This window comes from Lacerta agilis, chromosome 14 (assembly GCF_009819535.1).
Source record: "Lacerta agilis isolate rLacAgi1 chromosome 14, rLacAgi1.pri, whole genome shotgun sequence".
Lineage (NCBI taxonomy): Eukaryota > Metazoa > Chordata > Lepidosauria > Squamata > Lacertidae > Lacerta > Lacerta agilis.
In genome coordinates, this window is record NC_046325.1 from 21,940,886 (window position 1) to 21,960,387 (window position 19,502).

The window sequence follows — 19,502 nt, forward strand, 5'->3', positions numbered from 1 at the left end:
AGGGAGACGCCGCGCTCCCAAGGCATCTTTCCTACCCTCCCAAACTAGGGAGGAGGATGCTCTGACTCAAATCCCATGCTGCAAGAGGCGCGATCATGTGACGAAGCGAAATAGAAACTAAAGCAGCCCGGCTCTTATTGTTTCCTGCGGAGTTGCAGAACGCTTCCTGTTTCTGCTTCATTCCCCCCCCCCCCCCCAATTCAGCTGCAGGAGGAAGAACCCGATCTAGGTGAGGACTTAAAAACTCTGAATAAATGTTCTGTTTCTGGCGAGTGGGAGAGGGCTGTTGTTGCATTTTAACTCACGTGGGCTTTTCTCTCTCTCTCCCTCCCCCCCCCGCTCCACGCCCTCTCTGAGTCAGCAGTTTGTTGCAGGGTTGCGATCAGCGCGTTATAGCTGAGCTCGGCTCCGTCTTCCCCGTTACCCTGTGATTAAAACTAAAATTTAAAAACGAAATCCGAAGCGATCTGCGGTAGTGCGTACTCGGAATCGAGCCCCCCTTCGGTTCGATGGGTGCGCGAATTCAGTCTCAGCCCCAAGAAAACATCGCATATATAGGACCGTTCGCAGTGTTTACTAGGAAGTTACCACGACCGACTTGGGAGAGGCTTTTTATCTTGAGTAAACGAAGGGTAGGCTGGGTGGTTAATCTGTGCTGGGGCTGATAAGTTTAGCCCCAGATTCTGGCAGAAGCTGCTTACACTGCTGAGAGATCCCTCCTGACATGAGCAACAAAGTACCGGTAAAAATAATGTTTTTCCTACTCCATTCAGTAACCAAAGTTGGCTGGATCTAGGCTAAAGCTGCAACCCTAACCTCACTTGGAGGAAGGTCTTATTTAATTAAATGGGATTTAGACAGGGGTAGGGCTGCGATTTAAGGCTGCCCCGTTGACTTCCCCCTTGAAGCTCAGAGTAAATAACAGCCAGTAGGGCTGTTGCATGTGGAAAAGAGCTCCAACGTACAGAGAGGGACCCTGACTGGAGTCCCTCCCCACATAGACTTGGAAAGGACCATGATGATCATCTAGTCCAACCCCCTGCAATGGAGTAATCTTTCACCCAATGTGGGGCTTGAACCCACAACCCTGAGATTAAAGAGTCTCATGCTCTACCAACTGAGCTATCCCTCAGGTAATGGACGAGCTTTTCCATGCTGTCTGAACATGCATTGCAGGCAGGAAGAATGGCTGTGGTGTTTATCTGTGGTGTTTATGGCTGTGGTGTAGACCTGGGCTAGCCTCCCCCCCCCCCCCATTTTACTACAAAGCGTGTGCTAACCTCTTTTATATTAAAATAATTCCACCAAAAGCCAGTCTGGCCTAAAGCTCTTCAGGAAATGCTCAAGCTGTAGTGTTTCTGTAGTGTTTTCCATCATGCAGATGACGCGCACTGATGGTGTCGTAACTCTGTTTCAGAGCCACAGAAAACAAATGACGTAAGGCAGGGAGGATCTCCAAGGAAGTGAATCACCTGGTACCATTTTTTCTTTGATGTTTCCGCCTGACTTCGGGGCTCATGGCCTTGGAAGAGGGGGACCCCATTGCCCTGAAGCTCAATGTGCTGGACCTACTGACCAGGAACCCCATGGGGCTCAGTTTTGGGGACTTCGCTGGGGCCTTTCACCGGCTGCATGGCTACCAGCTTCAAATCACTCGTCACGGGTACAGCTCGCTCAAGCAGTTTCTGGCTGATATGAAGGACTTGGTGGTTGTGGAAGAAGGTGACTCCCAGGTCCCAGTCGTAAAGCTAGTGAATGGATTCCCTCTTGGCGGCTGGGATGAAGGAAATGAGAATGGGGTGGACATCTCTGAAGGGCCAGCTTCGAGGTCAACAGATGAAGAAGACCCTGGAGGAGAAACGGGTAAATGTATACCTTATGTATTAAAACCTTTATTTATTAAGCTTATTAGTCACTTCTTTAACAATAAAAAAGTAACTCAGAGCAGCTTACAGCAATAAATAGCATGCACATTAAAACCAGCACCAAACAAAACAGAAAAATCCAACTCTGCATTGCTGGAGACTGGCAGCCAAATTTAATTCTCCAATATAAATATTAGCTGTCTTTCTGAGTTAGTAAGTAAATACAATCCTGGTTGGCCCCAGGACTCACATCTGCGCTAAAACTCATCCATGGAGGAACACGGGAAGCTCAGTATCATCCCTTTGTGGGCTTATAGCCGAATAAAGAATATCTATCTATCAGTATCATCCAAACTTGGGCTGTCCTGCAAAATCTTCCACGAAAGATAGATTCAGACAACCAAATACTGTACAACGTTGCTGGATGAGAATCGGCAATGTCCAGGAAGCTTTCAAGGTGGTGCTGAGCAGTCTTAATGCTGAGACTCATATAAGGATGTGGGCAATCTGTTCTTAGTTTTCAGGATAAGGTTCCTGAGCTCAGGTACTGTCATAGCAGCGTTCCAAGCATCAGGGAGGTGGCATAGAGGGGGCGGAGGAGAAGCTTTCCGTCTAGCCTTTTTGCTAGTGCGGCAACACTTTTGTGAGGTAATGGAGTTTGGGGGATTATATGTGAATGGGTGTGGAAGGGTGTAGCAGCAGCAGACAGGTAAGTGAATGGGAGGGGAGACATGGAGTAGACTGGAGCCAGAGGGAGGAATGGTTATAATGCTTAGCTCATTTTAAGGCTGAGCATTCCGGGTTCTTACAGATGTCTTTCTAAAAATAACTGAGTTGAGATCTGGGTTGCTCTGCATCATATCACTGTCTGAAGGAATTTTGATTTGCGATCTGCATTGTTCGGCAGCTCTGGCAGGAGTCTTGGGGTCGCTCTTCAGCGTTCTCAAGAGGTACCACTCGGGTTTGAGGATTAAGAAACTACAGAAATTGTGCCTTGCTAGCAATGGTATTGATCTAGAGAAGCTCAGCGTTTGTCGAGGCTACGCAGACACACTGGAATTTTTGGAACAGCGAATGCCGAATTTGAACATCACATACCAACAGAACAGACTCAACTGCGTGGTTCAGCTTATTGAAGGTACAAGGCAAGAAGCTGAATTTGATTTTTTTTTTTTTTGGGTGGGGAGAGAAGGGGTTGTTTCTGATCTTCTCGATCATAATTATGTTAAAAAAGCAACTTGGGGGGGGGGCGCAGTTGAAAGTTTTGACTGCCCACTTCATGTAAGATCCAGCCAGGTTCGACATTAGCAGGGCACCAGGCACATCTTGCACCTAAAGATTCTCCATTTGCGAGCAGCTCCAAAAGTCGATCAACATTTTTTTTGTGCCTGGCTGACATTCAAGGCTTATTAAAATATATGTGCTTTAAAGCCTTGGAAGTATATGTTAAAGAGACAATATGTTAACGATAAAGAGTAGACTGTTTTGAAAACTAAAGTATGGTACCAGTATTGTAAACAGCAAATGTACAGTATTAACAATTTCTGCTAAAAATGTGATATTAACAGCGTGTCACTTATGTGAATTGCGTATTAATTCATGCTTATCAAATTAAGAAATAAAAAGTGTTGCCAACCCCCCCCCCCCCCCCCCGTGGTGACTAGACATTCTGTTTCGGTCGCCCACAACCCAGGCCCCAGAAGCCTTTTGGCTCCTAGCTTTCCTATCCCATTTCCTAACACTGGATCCAACAGAAGTTCAGTAAGGAAGCTGTAGCCTTTAGAACTGAGATGCTGAATACTAGGCCTTGACCGTTCATCATGTCATGTAGTAATGATTAAAAGAGTGCTCTCAGCATTATGTTGAGTACTCTTTTTCTCCATTGAGAACAAACTTGTGGCTCAAAATTTGCTTCCCCATTTCCAGTTATTACGCAGATGCTGAGAAACTGATTCTGAAACTGATTCCTGACTGATTTGATTTTTCTCCTATAGATCCCCTTGCACCTTCTTCTTCTGTCAGTACTGAGAACCTTGTGGAAGAACCAGCAAGCCAGACACCAGGTAAAACGGTGAACTGCTCTGAGTAATGTTGCTGTGTGTCTAAGCGACAAATGACTTACACTCAGCAGGAGACTGGATTGTATGTCCTGTGGTTCCTAGACCATGGCTCCAGTCTCTGATTCTGCAGTTGTTGTTGTTCAGTCGTTCAGTCGTGTCCGACTCTTCGTGACCCCATGGACCAGAGCACGCCAGGCACGCCTATCCTTCACTGCCTCTCGCAGTTTGGCCAAACTCATGTTAGTAGCTTCGAGAACACTGTCCAACCATCTCATCCTCTGTCGTCCCCTTCTCCTTGTGCCCTCCATCTTTCCCAACATCAGGGTCTTTTCTAGGGAGTCTTCTCTTCTCATGAGGTGGCCAAAGTACTGGAGCCTCAGCTTCAGGATCTGTCCTTCTAGTGAGCACTCAGGGCTGATTTCTTTGAGAATGGATAGGTTTGATCTTCTTGCAGTCCATGGGACTCTCAAGAGTCTCCTCCAGCACCATAATTCAAAAGCATCAATTCTTCGGCGATCAGCCTTCTTGATGGTCCAGCTCTCACTTCCGTACATTACTACTGGGAAAACCATAGCTTTAACTATACGGACCTTTGTCGGCAAGGTGATGTCTTTGCTTTTTAAGATGCTGTCTAGGTTTGTGATTGCTTTTCTCCCAAGAAGCAGGCGTCTTCTAATTTCGTGACTGCTGTCACCATCTGCAGTGATCATGGAACCCAAGAAAGTGAAATCTCTCACTGCCTCCATTTCTTCCCCTTCTATTTGCCAGGAGGTGATGGGACCAGTGGCCATGATCTTAGTTTTTTTGATGTTGAGCTTCTGCAGTAGTTCCGTCAAACTCCTTGCTAAATGCAACTTCCTGAACTCATTTGTGTTTCATGGGGTATCCATTATAGGTTTCTTTCTAGCCAAGCCTTCCTGCTTCCCACACGCACAGAATCCTGAGGGTGCCGTCATCGTGCAGGGTACTACAGACACGAGAAGTGAAACCACTGCTTTCATTTCAGATCTGTCAGCTGCCTTGGTGCCAATCCGGGAAGTCCTTGGATGCCATACTATGGGTCTGAAGGTGAAGAACCTGAAAAAGGCCCTGCTAGAGAATTGTGGATTTGACCTGGAGATGTTCCGCCGTGATCTGGGCTACAATGACACGGTGTCCTGCCTGCAGGATATTCCTGGTCTGGTTCTCAGAAACAGCAATAGGACCCGGAATTGCGTCGTCCAGCTCGAATCGCGTAAGGCAAAGATTGAAATGTTACCACTTGTGAGTTCAACACACCCAATTCTGTGATTGTTTTAGAGTGCCAGCCTTACTGTTGGCATGAGCAAGGGCGTATGAATTGGCTTCAGGGAGAGTACAAGGGCAAGGCTGAGCTCAGTAAGATAGTCATCAGAAGTAGCAGCAATGAGGTAGGTTTTGTCACATGGGGCTCTCCAGTCTGCCTGGTATTTTGGCTTCTTTTTCTTTCTGCAATTCCCATCTTTTAACCTGGGCTCGCTGGTGATGTGCAAGCTGGATTTCTCTTTCGATAAGCAAAGAACTACTTGTAAAGCCTGCAGAAAGTGTGCAGGCCGTGACACGTGATTGGCTTATGTCTTGTTACTCTGAACACAGAAGGTATGTTTCATAACCTGTCTCTTTATATCATGTCCCAGGTCCCTCTAGCACAGCTCCTTCCTTGGACTCGGATTTTTCTGTATGCAGCTCACATACCACAACTGATGGGCTAATGAGAAATAAATCTGGTAAGGCTGCCTAGGAATTCTGGATGCAGAACTGTATCTGCACTTGGTCCATTAATTGCTCTGTGGGTACTAAAGCCCCATATGGGGCCAAAGATAGACTGTGGTGCCCTTCAAAAGCAGTTAGTTTGAAAGGAGTAGGTTTGAATGGGGGGCGGGGGCATGCAGCTGACCTATGCAGGGAGGAGACTCTCTCCCCCCCCCCCCCATACACAGACACTTCAAATCTTTGCTTGAAGATTTTCCAAAAGCGGTATGCTAGATAGTGTGCCGTGGATCGCTTTAGTATATGCAGACCTCAAGAAGACGTAACAGAAAAAATGCCTCACCTGCAAAGTAGTCTAGATCACCCCCGGGAGGTGGTTGGGGAACAGTACACAAGGTTGCAGCACACCTTGACCTGACAGGAGTATCCCACCTTTTCAATGAGATAAGATTTGTTGTTGAGGTGGCCCTTTCTGCCAAATGCTGGTCAGGGACTTCCTTTTCAGTCTCTCAATTCAGCTAAGGTTTGTACAGTGGCTTACTGCTCATGGTTTATCAAGGGGAGCTAAACTACAGGCCTACGTGTGACCACTTTCACCCTCACTCTGTCCCATGGCCTTCTGCCATGTTTAAATCTGTCGGGTCCATATTCTTTCCTTCAAGCACTTCTTCGAGACCCACCTCAGCAATACCTTTGTTTTCTCCTCTGGTAGGTTCCCCTAGCCCTGTTCCCTCTCTTGATGCTGGTTTCTCTGCCTGCAGCTCAAATTCTGTTCCCCAGACGCTGATGGGAAAGAAGTCTGGTAAGTTTTTGTTTTGAACCCTGAGGTTTCTTTGGTAATGCAGGTAGCATCTGGAATGTGGTACATGGGTGGCTTGTCCTCTGCATTTTGAATTGTGACTCCACTCAACCCCAACCACCACCCCACCTGTGCTTAATCTTAATCCCCACTACTTCAATCCCATGTCTGTTTAATGTAGATCTTAAGCAATCTATATGTGGATAGGTACTTTGCTTTTCTTCATGCAACTCCCAGTTTCCAGAGGGAATTCCAGAAATTGCAGCAACCAATTTGCAACCAGAAATACGGCGTCTCAAAATGGCCACCCTGTTGGGGGAAGACTTGGCGCCAATAGTCAAGCACTTGGGAGTTTTTCCCGTCAGAGGAGACATACAGATATACCTGCCTGGGGTGTAAAAACCTCCATGATGTAACAAGTCTCCCATTTCAGGTGTGTCTCTAGGGCTCCGCCTTTTCTAGCCCATTGTAGCTTTCAATCAAATTACCTCTCAAAGATGTGACTCTGGACCATTTTTGAAAACCTGAGGCAACAGATGAAGCACTTTCAGCAGTGGGGAACTCCACACTCTGATGGGTCTACAGTGCCTTTCCCACCCAGGCTACCTAACTAGGCTTCAGTTAGGGAGAAAAAGTTGCCCAGTCCATTCCACCTCAACCCCTGAAAAGCCCAAGTATCAGCCAGAGATCCTCAAAAGCACTGACACTGCAGAGCAGGTAGCATAGAATAGGAGGACTGTTGTTTTTTCCAATTGCCAGAGGTGAAGATTATGTGGCTACTATGCATACGATTTCTGTTGGGGCAACTGAGAGGAGTCTCCCACTTCTATCCACTTGATGAGAAGGGGGACTGCATTCTCCATTCTCTACACCAGGGGTCAGCAAACTTTTTCAGCAGGGGGCCAGTCCACTGTCCCTCAGACCTTGTAGGGTGCCGGACTATATTTTGAAAAAAAATATGAACGAATTCCTATGCCCCACAAATAACCCAGAGGTGAATTTTAAATAAAATAACACATTCTACTCATGTAAAAACACGCTGATTCCAGGACCGTCCGTCGGTCACATTTAGAAGGCGATTGGGCCGCATCCGGCCCCCGGGCCTTAGTTTGGGGACCCCTGCTCTATACCAAGTACAGCTATATAGTAGCTATAGAGAACTAGTGTAGGATGACAATTGGCAGCCTAAGCAAATCTCACCCTGGCGATGTGTTAAGAAAGTGTCCTGCAGCCTAAGTTTCTTGCAGCCTGTGACCCAATTCTCCAGTGTGGAGATAAGTAGCATTGACATGACTTTCACCAGGTTGAAATAGTACATCCTTCCTTTTCAGACCTGGCTGCTGCCTTGGTGCCAATCCTCGATGTTCTTGGGAACCATCCCGCTGGTCTGAATATAAAGACACTGAAGGGAAACCTAGAGAAGAAGCATGGGTTCAACTTAGAGACTTTCAGCCAAGATTTGGGGTATGAAGACGTAACGTCTTTCCTCCTGGATGTGCCAGGCCTTCGTTACTCTTTCACAAATGGCAAGTGGCCCCACAACTGTGTGGTTCAACTTCTCTCCGGTAGTCTTGGCCTCCCCCCTGTCTCATTTGGTGCTGGTCCCTCTTTGGATAAATCTCCATCTTCCAAAGGATCAAACACCCTGTCTCAAGACTTAACGGAAACAAAGCCAGGTGAGATGTCTCTGTGATGGTGAGGTCTAATAACACGTTCCTTTAAAAAAACACACCAAACCATAGACATTTTAAAGTTTGTGGTATGGTTGCCATACGTCCGGGAAATCCTGAACATGTCCTTTTTGGGGGAGCCAACATGCCTATCGGTGGGGATTTTTACATTTCCAAGGAAATGTATAGTTTTTTTTGGGGGGGGGGTATTTTTATTTTATTTTTGGGCTTGTGTGGCTTGGGCACTCCTGCTCTGCATGCCACAGCTGCTGCCAGCCCGAGCAGGGAAAGACACACTTATTTCCCCGGCTTGGGCTGTCCTCTTTTTTGCTCTTCAAGACATGGCAAGCCTAGTTCTTGGGAGCTTAAGTACTGAAGTATATTGTAGTCATGCTCATAACTTTTATATAAATTGCTGTTATACTGATCCCAAGGGTTTCTTTGTTTTTTGGCCAAACTGAATAATTTACCGTAGATACTATAGTATAAGCCGACCCGATTAGGCACCTAATCTTACCACAAAAACTGGGGGAACTTATTGACTCGAGTATAAGCCCAGGGTGGGAAATGCAGCCCCTCCCGTCCCCCTCCCTGCTTAGGCGCTGCTAAGAGGCAGAGGTTGGTGGATGCTTGTTCTTCCTCCTCCGCTGACAACAGCCTCTGCTGCTTGCAAGGGCAGGCACAGGAGCCGCTCTTGGCAGAGAGGTGGCAGCAGCAAACAGCTTGCTTCGACGATGGGCTGCTGGAAATGCGCTCAGCCAATTCAGCCCAGCTCCCATCCTCACCCGAGTTATAAGCCGAGGGGGGCTTTTTCAGCATTAAAAATGTGCTGAGAAAGTTGGCATATACACGAGTATATACAGTACTCGCTTTATATCCCACTATATATCTTACTAACTTTATGTCCCACCTTTCCTCCAGGGAGCTTAAGGTGTCACGGTTCTCTTCCTTCCCACTTGTATCATCACAACAACCCTGTGAGGTAGGTTAGGCTGAGAGATTGTGACCGGTTCAAGGTCACCAGTGGGTTTCGTAGCTGATTTGAACCCAGGTCTCCCACGTCCAACACCCTCGATCCAGGTGCAGAAGGAGACAGGGCATAGGACCACTCTGGCATATTTCTATCAAATAGTTCTTTTTTTAAAAGGGGGGAAAAGGAAATGAGATTTAGTGAGAGCTTGGGTACTGAGGCATAATGTAACGGCTATGTTTATATTCCCGGTACAGCTGCAGTTATGCAAATCCCTAGATCCTGTGTGTTAACTCCCATGCTTTCTCACATTTCCCCTGCTTCCTTCTCTCTTCCAGCTTCCTGCACTTCCACTGTGCCCCGGTCCTGTGCTTCTGTCCCCTTAAACGAGCAACGGCCTGCTGGGAAATCAAAACCCGTGAACCAAAATGTGCTCAAAAAGAAGCCTGGTAAGATTGCATTCGGACATGGGTGGTGCTGTGGTCTAAACCACAGAGCCTAGGGCTTGCCGATCTAAATCCCCGCGATGGGGTGAGCTCCCGTTGCTTGGTCCCAGCTCCTGCCAACCTAGCAGTTTGAAAGCACGTCAAAAGTGCAAGTAGATAAAAAGGTACCGCTCTGGCAGGAAGGTAAACGGCATTTCCATGGGCTGCTCTGGTTTGCCAGAAGCGGCTTAGTCATGCTGGCCACATGACCTGGAAGCTGTCTGCGGACAAATGCCGGCTTCCTTGGCCAGTGAAGCGAGAAGAGCGCCACAACCCCAGAGTCGTCTGTGACTCGACTTAACGGTCAGGGGTCCTTTTACCTTTTTAAGATTGCATTTAAGTGGAGGATTCTGGGTCCATGTGCAGAACCAGCACAGAGGCCTGATAGAGGGAGTGGGAGTGTATAGGCCAGCTAGAGTATTTGTATCACATTCACCATTGATTTGTATTCCTTGGCATTGGGTGAAGAATCTCTCTACAGCCCACGACTTCCTTCTGTGTCTATGCACATGGGTGTTTGTGCAGGACCGCATTGTGAGTACAGTCCCAGGCATGTTTATTCAGAAATAGCACGCTTTCTGCTTACTCTTGCAACCGTAAAGGCTAGAAACCTTTTGCGTTTTTTGTTGTAAGATTCCTGATGCTTTATAGAATCGTGGTACACAGTGTTCTGGCTTGATTTACTGGTGAAGTAGAGTACAGTCAAACCTTGGCTCCTGGACAGCTTAGTTGCCAAACAAATTGGTTGCCGAACGCTGCAAACCTGGTAGTAAGTGTTCCGGTTTGCGAACGTTTTTCGGAAGCCGAACGTCCGATGCAGCTTCCATTTGAGTGCAGGAAGCTTCTGCAGCCAATCGGAAGCTGCACCTTGGTTTTTTAACGGTTTCGGGAGTCAGACAGACTCCCGAAATGGATCAGGTTCGAGAACCAAGTTTACCACTGTAGTCAAAACATCAGATTAGGATTGGGGAGTCCAAGGTTCATTTCCCCACCCAGTCATGAAACTCACTGTGTGACCTTGGTCAATTTCTCAGCCTTAAATGTGACCTCACAGGGTTGCTGTAATGTTGAAAACGGCAAGGGATCCTTGAGATCCTTGGGAGATTTAGCCATTCTTAGAGTTGTTGGCATCCATCTGTCTCGAGAGGCAATGGAGTGCACCTCCAGCCTGGGCAGTGTGTATGGAGGTCCTGGGATACCCAGATGACAAGACCCCCCCCACCCCCTTGGCCTTGCTGATATGGTCCATAGGAAAGCAGAGCAAAACATTTGACACCAGCTTGGCTGCAGGAGTTGCCAGAATGAAGCATAAAAGATGCCATCCAACCATTTTAACGACTCCAGATTTGTGTAGGGTTTACTCCTTAGCCTTTCCTCCTCCCTGAAATCAGTGGCACAGGTCTGATGATGGCCTAGTCCTTCAGTTGTAGAAGAATCTTGGCCTTTTCCTGTTTGGTAACACTCCCAAAGTGTATTGACATTTTAAAGAAAACATTGTGTTAATATTTGACTTTGTGCACAGATTTTTTTCCCCTGAGGTTCATTTAACAGGATTAGATTTCTCGAAGTGGTTTGTGACATTTTGTAAAATATAACCAATATGCCAAGAATCCCAAGAACTAAACTGAAACAAAACAGCAAGCTTGGCTGTAGCAAGGAGCGGCAGCACATATTTCTTCCCAGTTGCTTCTCCTTTGCCCCATCTTTGCTTGCTGCTGCCTACCTCACCCTAGTCTTCATGCTAATATGCTTTTTCTCTCCTCTAGCTTCGCTGACAGATGTCTTGGCATTACTCACAAATCTCATAAGCACGTACAGTGAAGGTCTGAGGGTTGAGAAAATTCAGGAGCTCCTGCTGGCCAAGAAAAAAATTGACCTGGAGAAGTTCAGCATCGCCCAAGGCCACAAGGACACACTGGAGTTTTTGGAGCGTCAAATGCCTAATTTAAACATCAGATACCGAGAGGGCAGACTTAAATGCGTTGTTTCGATTGGATCAGGTGAATTTTGGAGGGGGGTGGGGGAAGGATTGACTGCAACATTCCACTCCCATGTTGTCTGGGATAGCCAGCAAAGCTAGATTGCATTTTGGTTCCTGGTCTTGTAGTCACCAAATCTGAATTCTTTCCTGAGCCAAAACCAAACAGGAGATGAGATTCATTGCTCCTTTGTTCTAAAGTTGCATGCTTTCCTGGGACTTACTGAATGTAGTGGGACTTAACAATGCAATTCAAATGACTGAAAAGTAAGTCACAAGAATTATATACCATTGTAGCCATGGAGTTTAGTTTTAAAAAACCAACAAATTGCCAAATGATATATTATTCCATAAGCAGATATATTATTCCAATATCCGCTTCAGTCATTATCACCACCAGCAACTTACTTTTGCTCATCTATTCATAGAGTTGATTTAATTTGTCAGCTTCGGTCATCTGTTTGGTGAAATAACCTCCAATAATCATTAGCTCTCAGTTGGTCTCTCAGTTGCATTGGGAGAGTCCTGTCTTTCTGAAATCAGGAATGAGTAAGCCTAACCTCAGGTTGTTAGAGGCTCCAGAATCAACACTGGCTCTCCCCCCACTTCCCTTTCTTCAACTTAGGAAAAAGCAAAAAGAAAAGGAAGCAGAAAAAGAAAACGGCAAAATGTAAGTTGAAGTCAGAAAAGTCTGCAATGCTACTGTCTAATTCAGCATACTTTCTGCATGCCTCCCAGTCATGGCTAGTTCATGGAACAACCTCTTACCTATCTGTTCTGTTCTGTGTTTCTCTTCATACCCGGAGCTTTTTCTTTTTGGGTCGTTTTTGGGTAACTTCTGGGGTTTCGTCCAATGCACGCGTGTGCGGTCGCATACGTATTGGACAGGTGTAAACCGGTTGTGGCCTGTAGTTGACTTCAGACGCACAACCCTCTGCTGAGCCCTGGTCATGGAATCTTTTGGGTTGGAAGGAAACCAAACCCTTGTCAGTGCAGGAAATCAACTACGGTATTCCTGATAATGTGGCCATCCAGCCTCTGCTTCATTAGAGAAAGAGAAATATTACTGCTTGGATCATGTAAGCATCCCTCCTGGTTAATATGACTATTTCTGTTTCTCTATTCTTGTTTAGGTCCTGGTGTTAAGACTGCCCCTCCTCTGCTTCTGGCCCCTGTGCCTCTCTTGCATCCAGCAAAAGTGGTCCAGCAAGCAAACTGTGCACCAGGTAAATCTCCAAGGTGACTCCTTTCTGTTCTCACCCATGCAGGGATGGTGATGCAGGAGAACAATAGTTTAAGTCACAGAGAGCACAGTTTGTACTGATAGACAGATTGAGCTAACTTCCTAAGATGGTTTACAGAGATGATTTATTTTCTGTAGATGGTAAGTAACCTGGAAATCCATCTTGCTTGCTAGGGCATTTGTTGACCGTTATGAGGTCTTCAAAAGATGGCACAGTTGCCACTTCCTAGTAAGTCTTGGTCATCCTTAGACATAGCACTAGCATCATTCCATAATGCTTAAAGCAGGCACCCCCAAATTCGGCCCTCCAGATGTTTTGGGACTACAATTCCCATCATCCCTGACCACTGGTCGTGTTAGCTAGGGATGATGGGAGTTGTGGTTCCAAAACATCTGGAGGGCTGAGTTTGGGGTGCCTGGCTTAAAGAATGGTTCCTTAACGACCAAAGGTCACCATAATTCACATTATTCCAGAATCATTAATTTGACCATGCACAGTAAGAAAATCTAGGCAGGATACAACATAACTTATAATTGGATCCAGTCAGTGCAAGGAGATCAATGGGATACTATCTCAGAGTGGTATTCAGGCAAGTTTTATTCAGGATGGACCCATGGAAATTAATGACCACGACTAAGTTACATCCATTAATTTCAGTGGGTCAGCTTTGAGTAAAACCTAAATGAATGTCACCGTCTCTATGCAATTTAATCTTACATTCTTTTAAGGATGGCTGCAGCTCCCATTTGGGTATTGAAAGGGTTTTGTAATTTATTGGCATTAATCAGGGCACAGGGCAGGGTGCTGTTGTAGCTGGTAACTCATTAAAAGGTTGCCACAGAACAAATAATTTTTGTTTGTTCTCTCCATTTGGAGTTATTGCTCATGGATTCCTTTGTGGTCAAACTGTCCTCCTCAGAGTCTTAGCTGACCTCGGAACATGGAGATCCCATAGGCAAATAACAGAGAGAGATGACAGAAGACCTAGGGGAAAACTGGGAAATAGATAGTTAATACAGTCAGGAGCACTAAGATGCACACAGTTCAAAGGTTTGGTCAAATTTATTTACGTCAATGAATTTTTTGGCAAGGTTACATAGAAACATTGGAAGCTGTCCTCTACCAAGACCCGATCATTTGGACCACCTGGTTCAGTATTGTCTACCGATCCATCAGTTCTCCAGGATTTCAGGCAGGAGTATTTTTCCAGGCTTCCTGAAGATGCTGGGAATTATTATTAAATTTCTATACTGCCCTTCATCCAAGGATCGCAGGGTGGGTTACAATATAAAAACACAAAATTCAGGAGTACCCAATGTGGTGCCATCCATATGTTTTGAGCGACAGCTCCCATCATCCCTGGCCACTGGCAAAACTGGCTGGATACGACTGGAATTGTAATCCACAACATCTGGAAAGCACCAAATCCCTTCAGGGCTGCCAACTCTCTTGTGAACTTACCCGCAAAGGCTCTGCTTTGTGTGCTCCCATCCTATGAAGCATTGTTGGTACTGACAACCTTCTTTGGAGCAGCATCAAAGCTGTGGAACTTTCTCCCCTTCAGAAGTTTACCTTTCTTTATTGACTTTTTGATCCCATGTCACAGCAGTTGTCTGCTCTTGCGCCTTGTGTTCTGATTGGTGTTGTTGCTGATACCAGCAGGGTGTCTTTAAAACCATATATGTAGCATTACCTTGGGGTGCTTTTGGCAGAGACATGAATTACAAATATTTTTTAACAAATAAACATCCTCTGTCGACTGACCCAGCAGTAATGGCCTTCTTCTCTTTTTTCTTAGACTTTGGTGGCATCTTTAAGCCTTCGTTCAACGTCTGCAATTCCTCTGGAAATAAATCACAGAATTGGAGCCCGCCTGTTCCAGCTGCTTTTGTGTCCCCAGGAGTGCAGAACTGGCTCAACAACAACAGCAGCATGCATGTCCCACCTGCCACTTTTCCATTTTTTCCATCCTCCCAGGAACCTCGTGGTGCTTTGTCAGGCAAGGCCAAGAATTCCTTCCAGCCTCCCTCCGGCATTCTTCCACACCAGCCACCTCCCTCCGGCATTCTTCCACACCAGCCACCTCCCTCCGGCATTCTTCCACATCAGCCACCTCCCTCCAGCATTCTTCCACACCAGCCCAGTGCATGGCAGTCTGGTGGGCCATCACCACTAGCCAAAGAGGTACACTCACGGGATAACCAGCCGCCAAGAGAATCCAACTTGATGAACTCGCAGCCTTCTAAGGACCTGGAGGAACTGAAACAGCGGGTGGCCCACATCCTGGCCATGCACCCCGAGGGCATGTCGCTCTTCCAGTTCCGTGCTGCCTACAGCGCTGCCTATCAGCAGCACCTGCCGCTTGGCAATGCTTCCTCTGCCAAACAGTGCCTGCTGGAGATGCCTGATATTGTTCGCCTGGAGGGCTGTGGGGTCCAAACATTGCTACTACCTGTGTCTGCTAAAGTGTCACCTGTCAAATCCAGTAAGTGCTTTTCATTTGCAGCGTCTTTTGCTCTGTTTATTATGATTTTCATGTTGTTTGCAATATAGATCTAATTTTTGCCACTCGCCATGAGACTTTTGGGGGGAAGGGGAGTGGGTTTTGGATGGGTTCTCGGAAGAATTCTATGTGTGAATTTGGAGATCAGTGCATGCTGATCAATGCCCTGTCTTCACAGTAAGGCTCTATTCCGATGGCATGAGTATCATGATGACTGGCAGATTCTTATTATCTGCTGCAGCCTTCATCCGCATTCACAGCCATTGTAACATACTGCTTGTTATCTTCCGCCTGTTCTGCCACCAAAGACTTCTTGGATCATTCTTTGTGTAGCTCCTCCCCTTTGACCGCGTTGGGTGACCCTACTGGGAGTACGACTCCCGATGGCATTGCTCACAAGGATCATGGGAACGTGCAAGCCCACTCACCATGACAAGGTGATGATCCCGTGAGTGAATTGGTCGCCACAGTCACTTACTGACACACCGTTAAGACCATATTCATGGAAGACAATCTTGCTTGGCTAGGAGTGATCACCAAAGAGAAAGAGCTATCTAGTTTGAAAATGAACAAACCGTTCCCCTGCTAATAACAGCATCTAGATTCCCAAGCTTACTCCATTCTTTTCATATGAGGCTTCAAGAAGGAACCACCTGACCTTTCTGTTTCCCCCCTCCTGTTTCTAACTGCAGTTGTGATCCTTCTCTCTTAACAGTAAGTGTTGTTGTTGTTTCAGATCAGCCTGTCCCATCTGAAGTGGAAAATGCTGCAGTGGCTCCTTGTCACTCACTGCCCCAAACGATGGCAGCAGCTGAACCTGTAGCAAGTCCCAAGCCTGTCCTTCTTCCCAAGGCTCCAGGGGTACCACAGCCCCACTCCACTTTCCTCCGTGCTTCAGACCCCCTCGTAAAGCAAGGTGATAAGGAGTCCTGCATTCTACCCAAGGGCCATCACCAGGAGATACAAAAAACAGTATCTCCTTTGCAAGAGCACGAGCACAAGAGGGCCACGGCCAATTCGAGAGACATTTCAGGCCATCCTGATTTGTCCAAAGTGCAAGACTCTGCAGTGACTCCTGGCAACTCTCCACCTAAAAACAAGCCTTTGGCTGTTCCCAAGTTTTCTCTAAAGACTGCACTTCGCAAGCCTACACTTTTGCCTCAGCCTCAGCCTCATCTCTCTCTCCTCCAGCCTGCTGAATGTCTTGGACCACCAGCCAACAAGGAAATTAGTACTTTACCTGGGACTCCCAAACCAGTAGCTCCTGTGGGAGAGATGACACTCAAGCTAATAGACACTCCCAACTCTCCTGTAGTTTACCCAGTGGATTCCCAAGCCACCAGAAGGGATGAGAATTCAAAATCTGACAGCATTGGCTCCAGGCCTGCACATCTGGCTAACCATTGGTTTTTTAACAATGATACACCACCTCCCTCCATCTTTCAGCCTGTCTCTACCGGTCCTGGAGCATGGGCTCAGCCAGTTGTATACCCGCCTGTCACATTTATTCCAGAGATGCCTCCTCTCTACCCAGCACCATTCCTACCAGTTTCTGTAAAACCCTCTGGGATCCAGTTTCAGAAGACTGCACCACAGACGCTGCCTGCCCAACCTGGGCCTCCAGTCAGACAGACTCAGCCTCCCACCCAAATTCAGCAGCAGAGTTCCTATGCTTCTGCAGTTTCAGGACAAGATTCCTTTTTTCAGGAGCAGGTACCACCCGGAACTGCAGGACTCCCCCATAGTTTGGCTCCTGCAGGGACATTTCCTACTTCCTTACCTTCTCAAAATGCAGCCAGACTCCACTCACCCAAATCTTGGACTATCCACCAGTCAGAGTGCCACCACCATACATGGCTAGATGGTCTGCAGCACAGTTCTGTCCCTGTGGCAGATAAAAATCTTGTGGCTGCACCTTCAGAGAAAGTACCTTCTAAGTCTCCAACGTCCACACATAGGGGGAGGTACGATGGTGTGGACTCTCCTGTAACCTCAAGCATACAGCCACTCAGTACGCAGTCTGCTTCTACCAACGCAACCAAGCAGTCCTCTGGATCTTATGCCGCTGTTAGTCCCAGCAGTAATTCTGACGCTCTGCCTTCTGACTCATGGCCCTTGGTGCACCAGCAAAGAATTGTTAGCAAGAACTATGCCATAAGCTCCTCAAGCACAGGACCTGCAAGCTCACCACCTTCCCCTCTCGAAACCACCACCACCACCACCACACCACCTCTGCAGCCGTCGGGGACCTCTTCTTGGATCAACGGTAATTCTGATGCCCTGTGCTCTGAATCTTGGGCCCTCATCAGCCAGCAGCAATATGTTAGTGTGACCTCAAGCACAAGATCAGCACACCCATCCTCTTCCCCTCTGGAAACCATGACCACCCTATCCTGGCAGCCCTTGTCACATACTTCACCTGGAACGAACAGAAATTCGGATGCTTCTAAGCTTCAGGCCCTCATGCACCAGCACCAGCATGCTAATGTGAGCTCCTCCGTGACCACTGCAAGCCCACAGTCGGCGAAATCACCACCTTCCCCTCGAGAAACCAGCACCCCATCCCTGCAGCCCTCCTACACTTTTCATGCCAACATGGATTATGGTTCTCCTAGCCAAAATCTGCCCACGGTTTCCAAAGAAGCTGAGCAGAAGCAGGGCAGTCCTCGTGCCTCTTTGCTAGGAAAACCAACGCCTTATTCATCTACTCCCCCAAGCAGTCCTCCTCCCAAAAGCTCTGATAAATGTATTCTCCTGTAATAGCAAGCGTTAAGGAGGTGTTCTGTGAAATCATTCGCACCCAGAGGTGTTTTTCTCCCCCCTCCCCTCCCTGAGGGTGGAGGGTAGGAATGGCATACCAGGTGGGCTGAGTGCATTCAGAACCTGCAAGCAAAAGTCTCTTGTGCCCTGTTGGCCTACCTAGTAAATGCCAGGTGTAGGGAATCCTGGCTTGTGCCTGGATGTTGGCAATCTCTTCCCAGGGAATTGCAATTTCAGTTCCTGAAATGCCATTCTGTGGCACAGCTTTTCCTATCTGCATCCTGTGCCTCAAGCATAAAATGGGAGTGCAGGAAGAGCCTATGGGGACAGAGTGGCCTTGAACCCCAAAATGATGATAGGCTGACACAGGCTTCTTTTACAAACAATGTCTTATAGATAGGCCAGTGTGTATTCCTTTCTGGGCCAACATAATGCAATATTCAAAGTTTCAGACTAGGTTCAAATTACCACTAAACCACAAAGACCGAGGTTCAAATTGCCATTCAGCTATGTAGGTTGTTGCAATCTCTTGGGCCAGTCCTTCCTCCTCACAGTGTGGTGAGGATTTTTTTAAAAATGGGAATATCTGTGCTGCCCTGAGCTTGGAGGAAAGGCAAGGTAAAAATCAAATAAGAAAAGTTTTTTTTAATAATGTGCTCTGAATTTCAATTCCGTGACTATACATTATGCAGGTGAAGCAAACAGCACAGAGTCGCTTATACTGCATAATTTCTCAGTTGATGGGGAAGGACAAGAAGCAGAGTACTTTCAGAGTCCCTTGAAACCCTAGTCAGCTCCCTTTAGGCTTCTGAGATTTTATCTGCCATTGCCTGCACATTTCCAATATTATTTTTACAGCAGTATGGACTACACACTTCTCTTTTAAAAAACAAACCCGCCATTTTAGATTTTTAGGATATGAAATGCTGTCTTCAATATACAGCCTGGCTGAAAGGCATGTCTACTAGGTTGCCTTCAAACCCTATTACAGGAAACAAAGAGATCGCAGCATCAATCAACTGTTCTAATCACTGGAAGAAGTGGTGGTAGTGAATGTAGCACTGATGCATATTTTAATAACTGAAGTAATTTGAAATACTTGTATCAACCGTAAATAAAGAATATCTTGGAATGTAGATGGGAAAGAATAAAAGTGTGAATTATTGCAGAGAATCAAGTGGTACTTTAAATAAACAACTTTGAAAGCAATGTCTTCATTAGGTATAAGAGATACTGCTATTTATTTGTTAACTGCCACAAGGGCTGTTCTGGTTATTAAGTGACCCCCTTCTGAGGCAAGGTTTAGGTAAAGGTAAAGGTAAACCATTAGATCCAGTCGTGTCTGACTCTGGGGTTGCAGCGCTCATCTCCCGTTACTGGCTGAGGGAGCTGGCATACAGTGGTGGTGGGGGATGAGTGTTCAGACCCCTGGGCTCTCAC

At 46.8% G+C, this 19,502-nt stretch overlaps 1 protein-coding gene across 1 annotated transcript; it reads left to right on the forward strand.

Annotated features, from left to right (window-relative positions):
* The first annotated feature begins 203 nt into the window (after nucleotides 1-203).
* Nucleotides 204-19,275, forward strand: LOC117058426. The gene is made up of 14 exons (XM_033169593.1): nucleotides 204-229; nucleotides 1,418-1,863; nucleotides 2,773-3,003; nucleotides 3,860-3,928; nucleotides 4,932-5,159; nucleotides 5,581-5,670; nucleotides 6,366-6,455; nucleotides 7,784-8,128; nucleotides 9,431-9,541; nucleotides 11,344-11,577; nucleotides 12,181-12,225; nucleotides 12,689-12,781; nucleotides 14,598-15,284; nucleotides 16,039-19,275. The coding sequence occupies exons 2-14, from the start codon at nucleotides 1,518-1,520 to the stop codon at nucleotides 18,060-18,062; spliced, it is 4,593 nt and encodes a 1,530-aa protein (XP_033025484.1). The 5' UTR covers nucleotides 204-229; nucleotides 1,418-1,517; the 3' UTR covers nucleotides 18,063-19,275.
* The last annotated feature ends 227 nt before the right edge of the window (nucleotides 19,276-19,502 follow it).

Coding starts and splice junctions, on each gene's coding strand:
- LOC117058426 (XM_033169593.1), top strand. CDS start 1,518: ATGGCCTTGGAAGAGGGGGACCCCATTGCCCTGAAGCTCAATGTGCTG. Junction 5,671..6,365: donor GCTAATGAGAAATAAATCTG/GTAAGGCTGCCT, acceptor CTCCTCTGGTAG/GTTCCCCTAGCCCTGTTCCC. Junction 15,285..16,038: donor AGTGTCACCTGTCAAATCCA/GTAAGTGCTTTT, acceptor TTGTTGTTTCAG/ATCAGCCTGTCCCATCTGAA.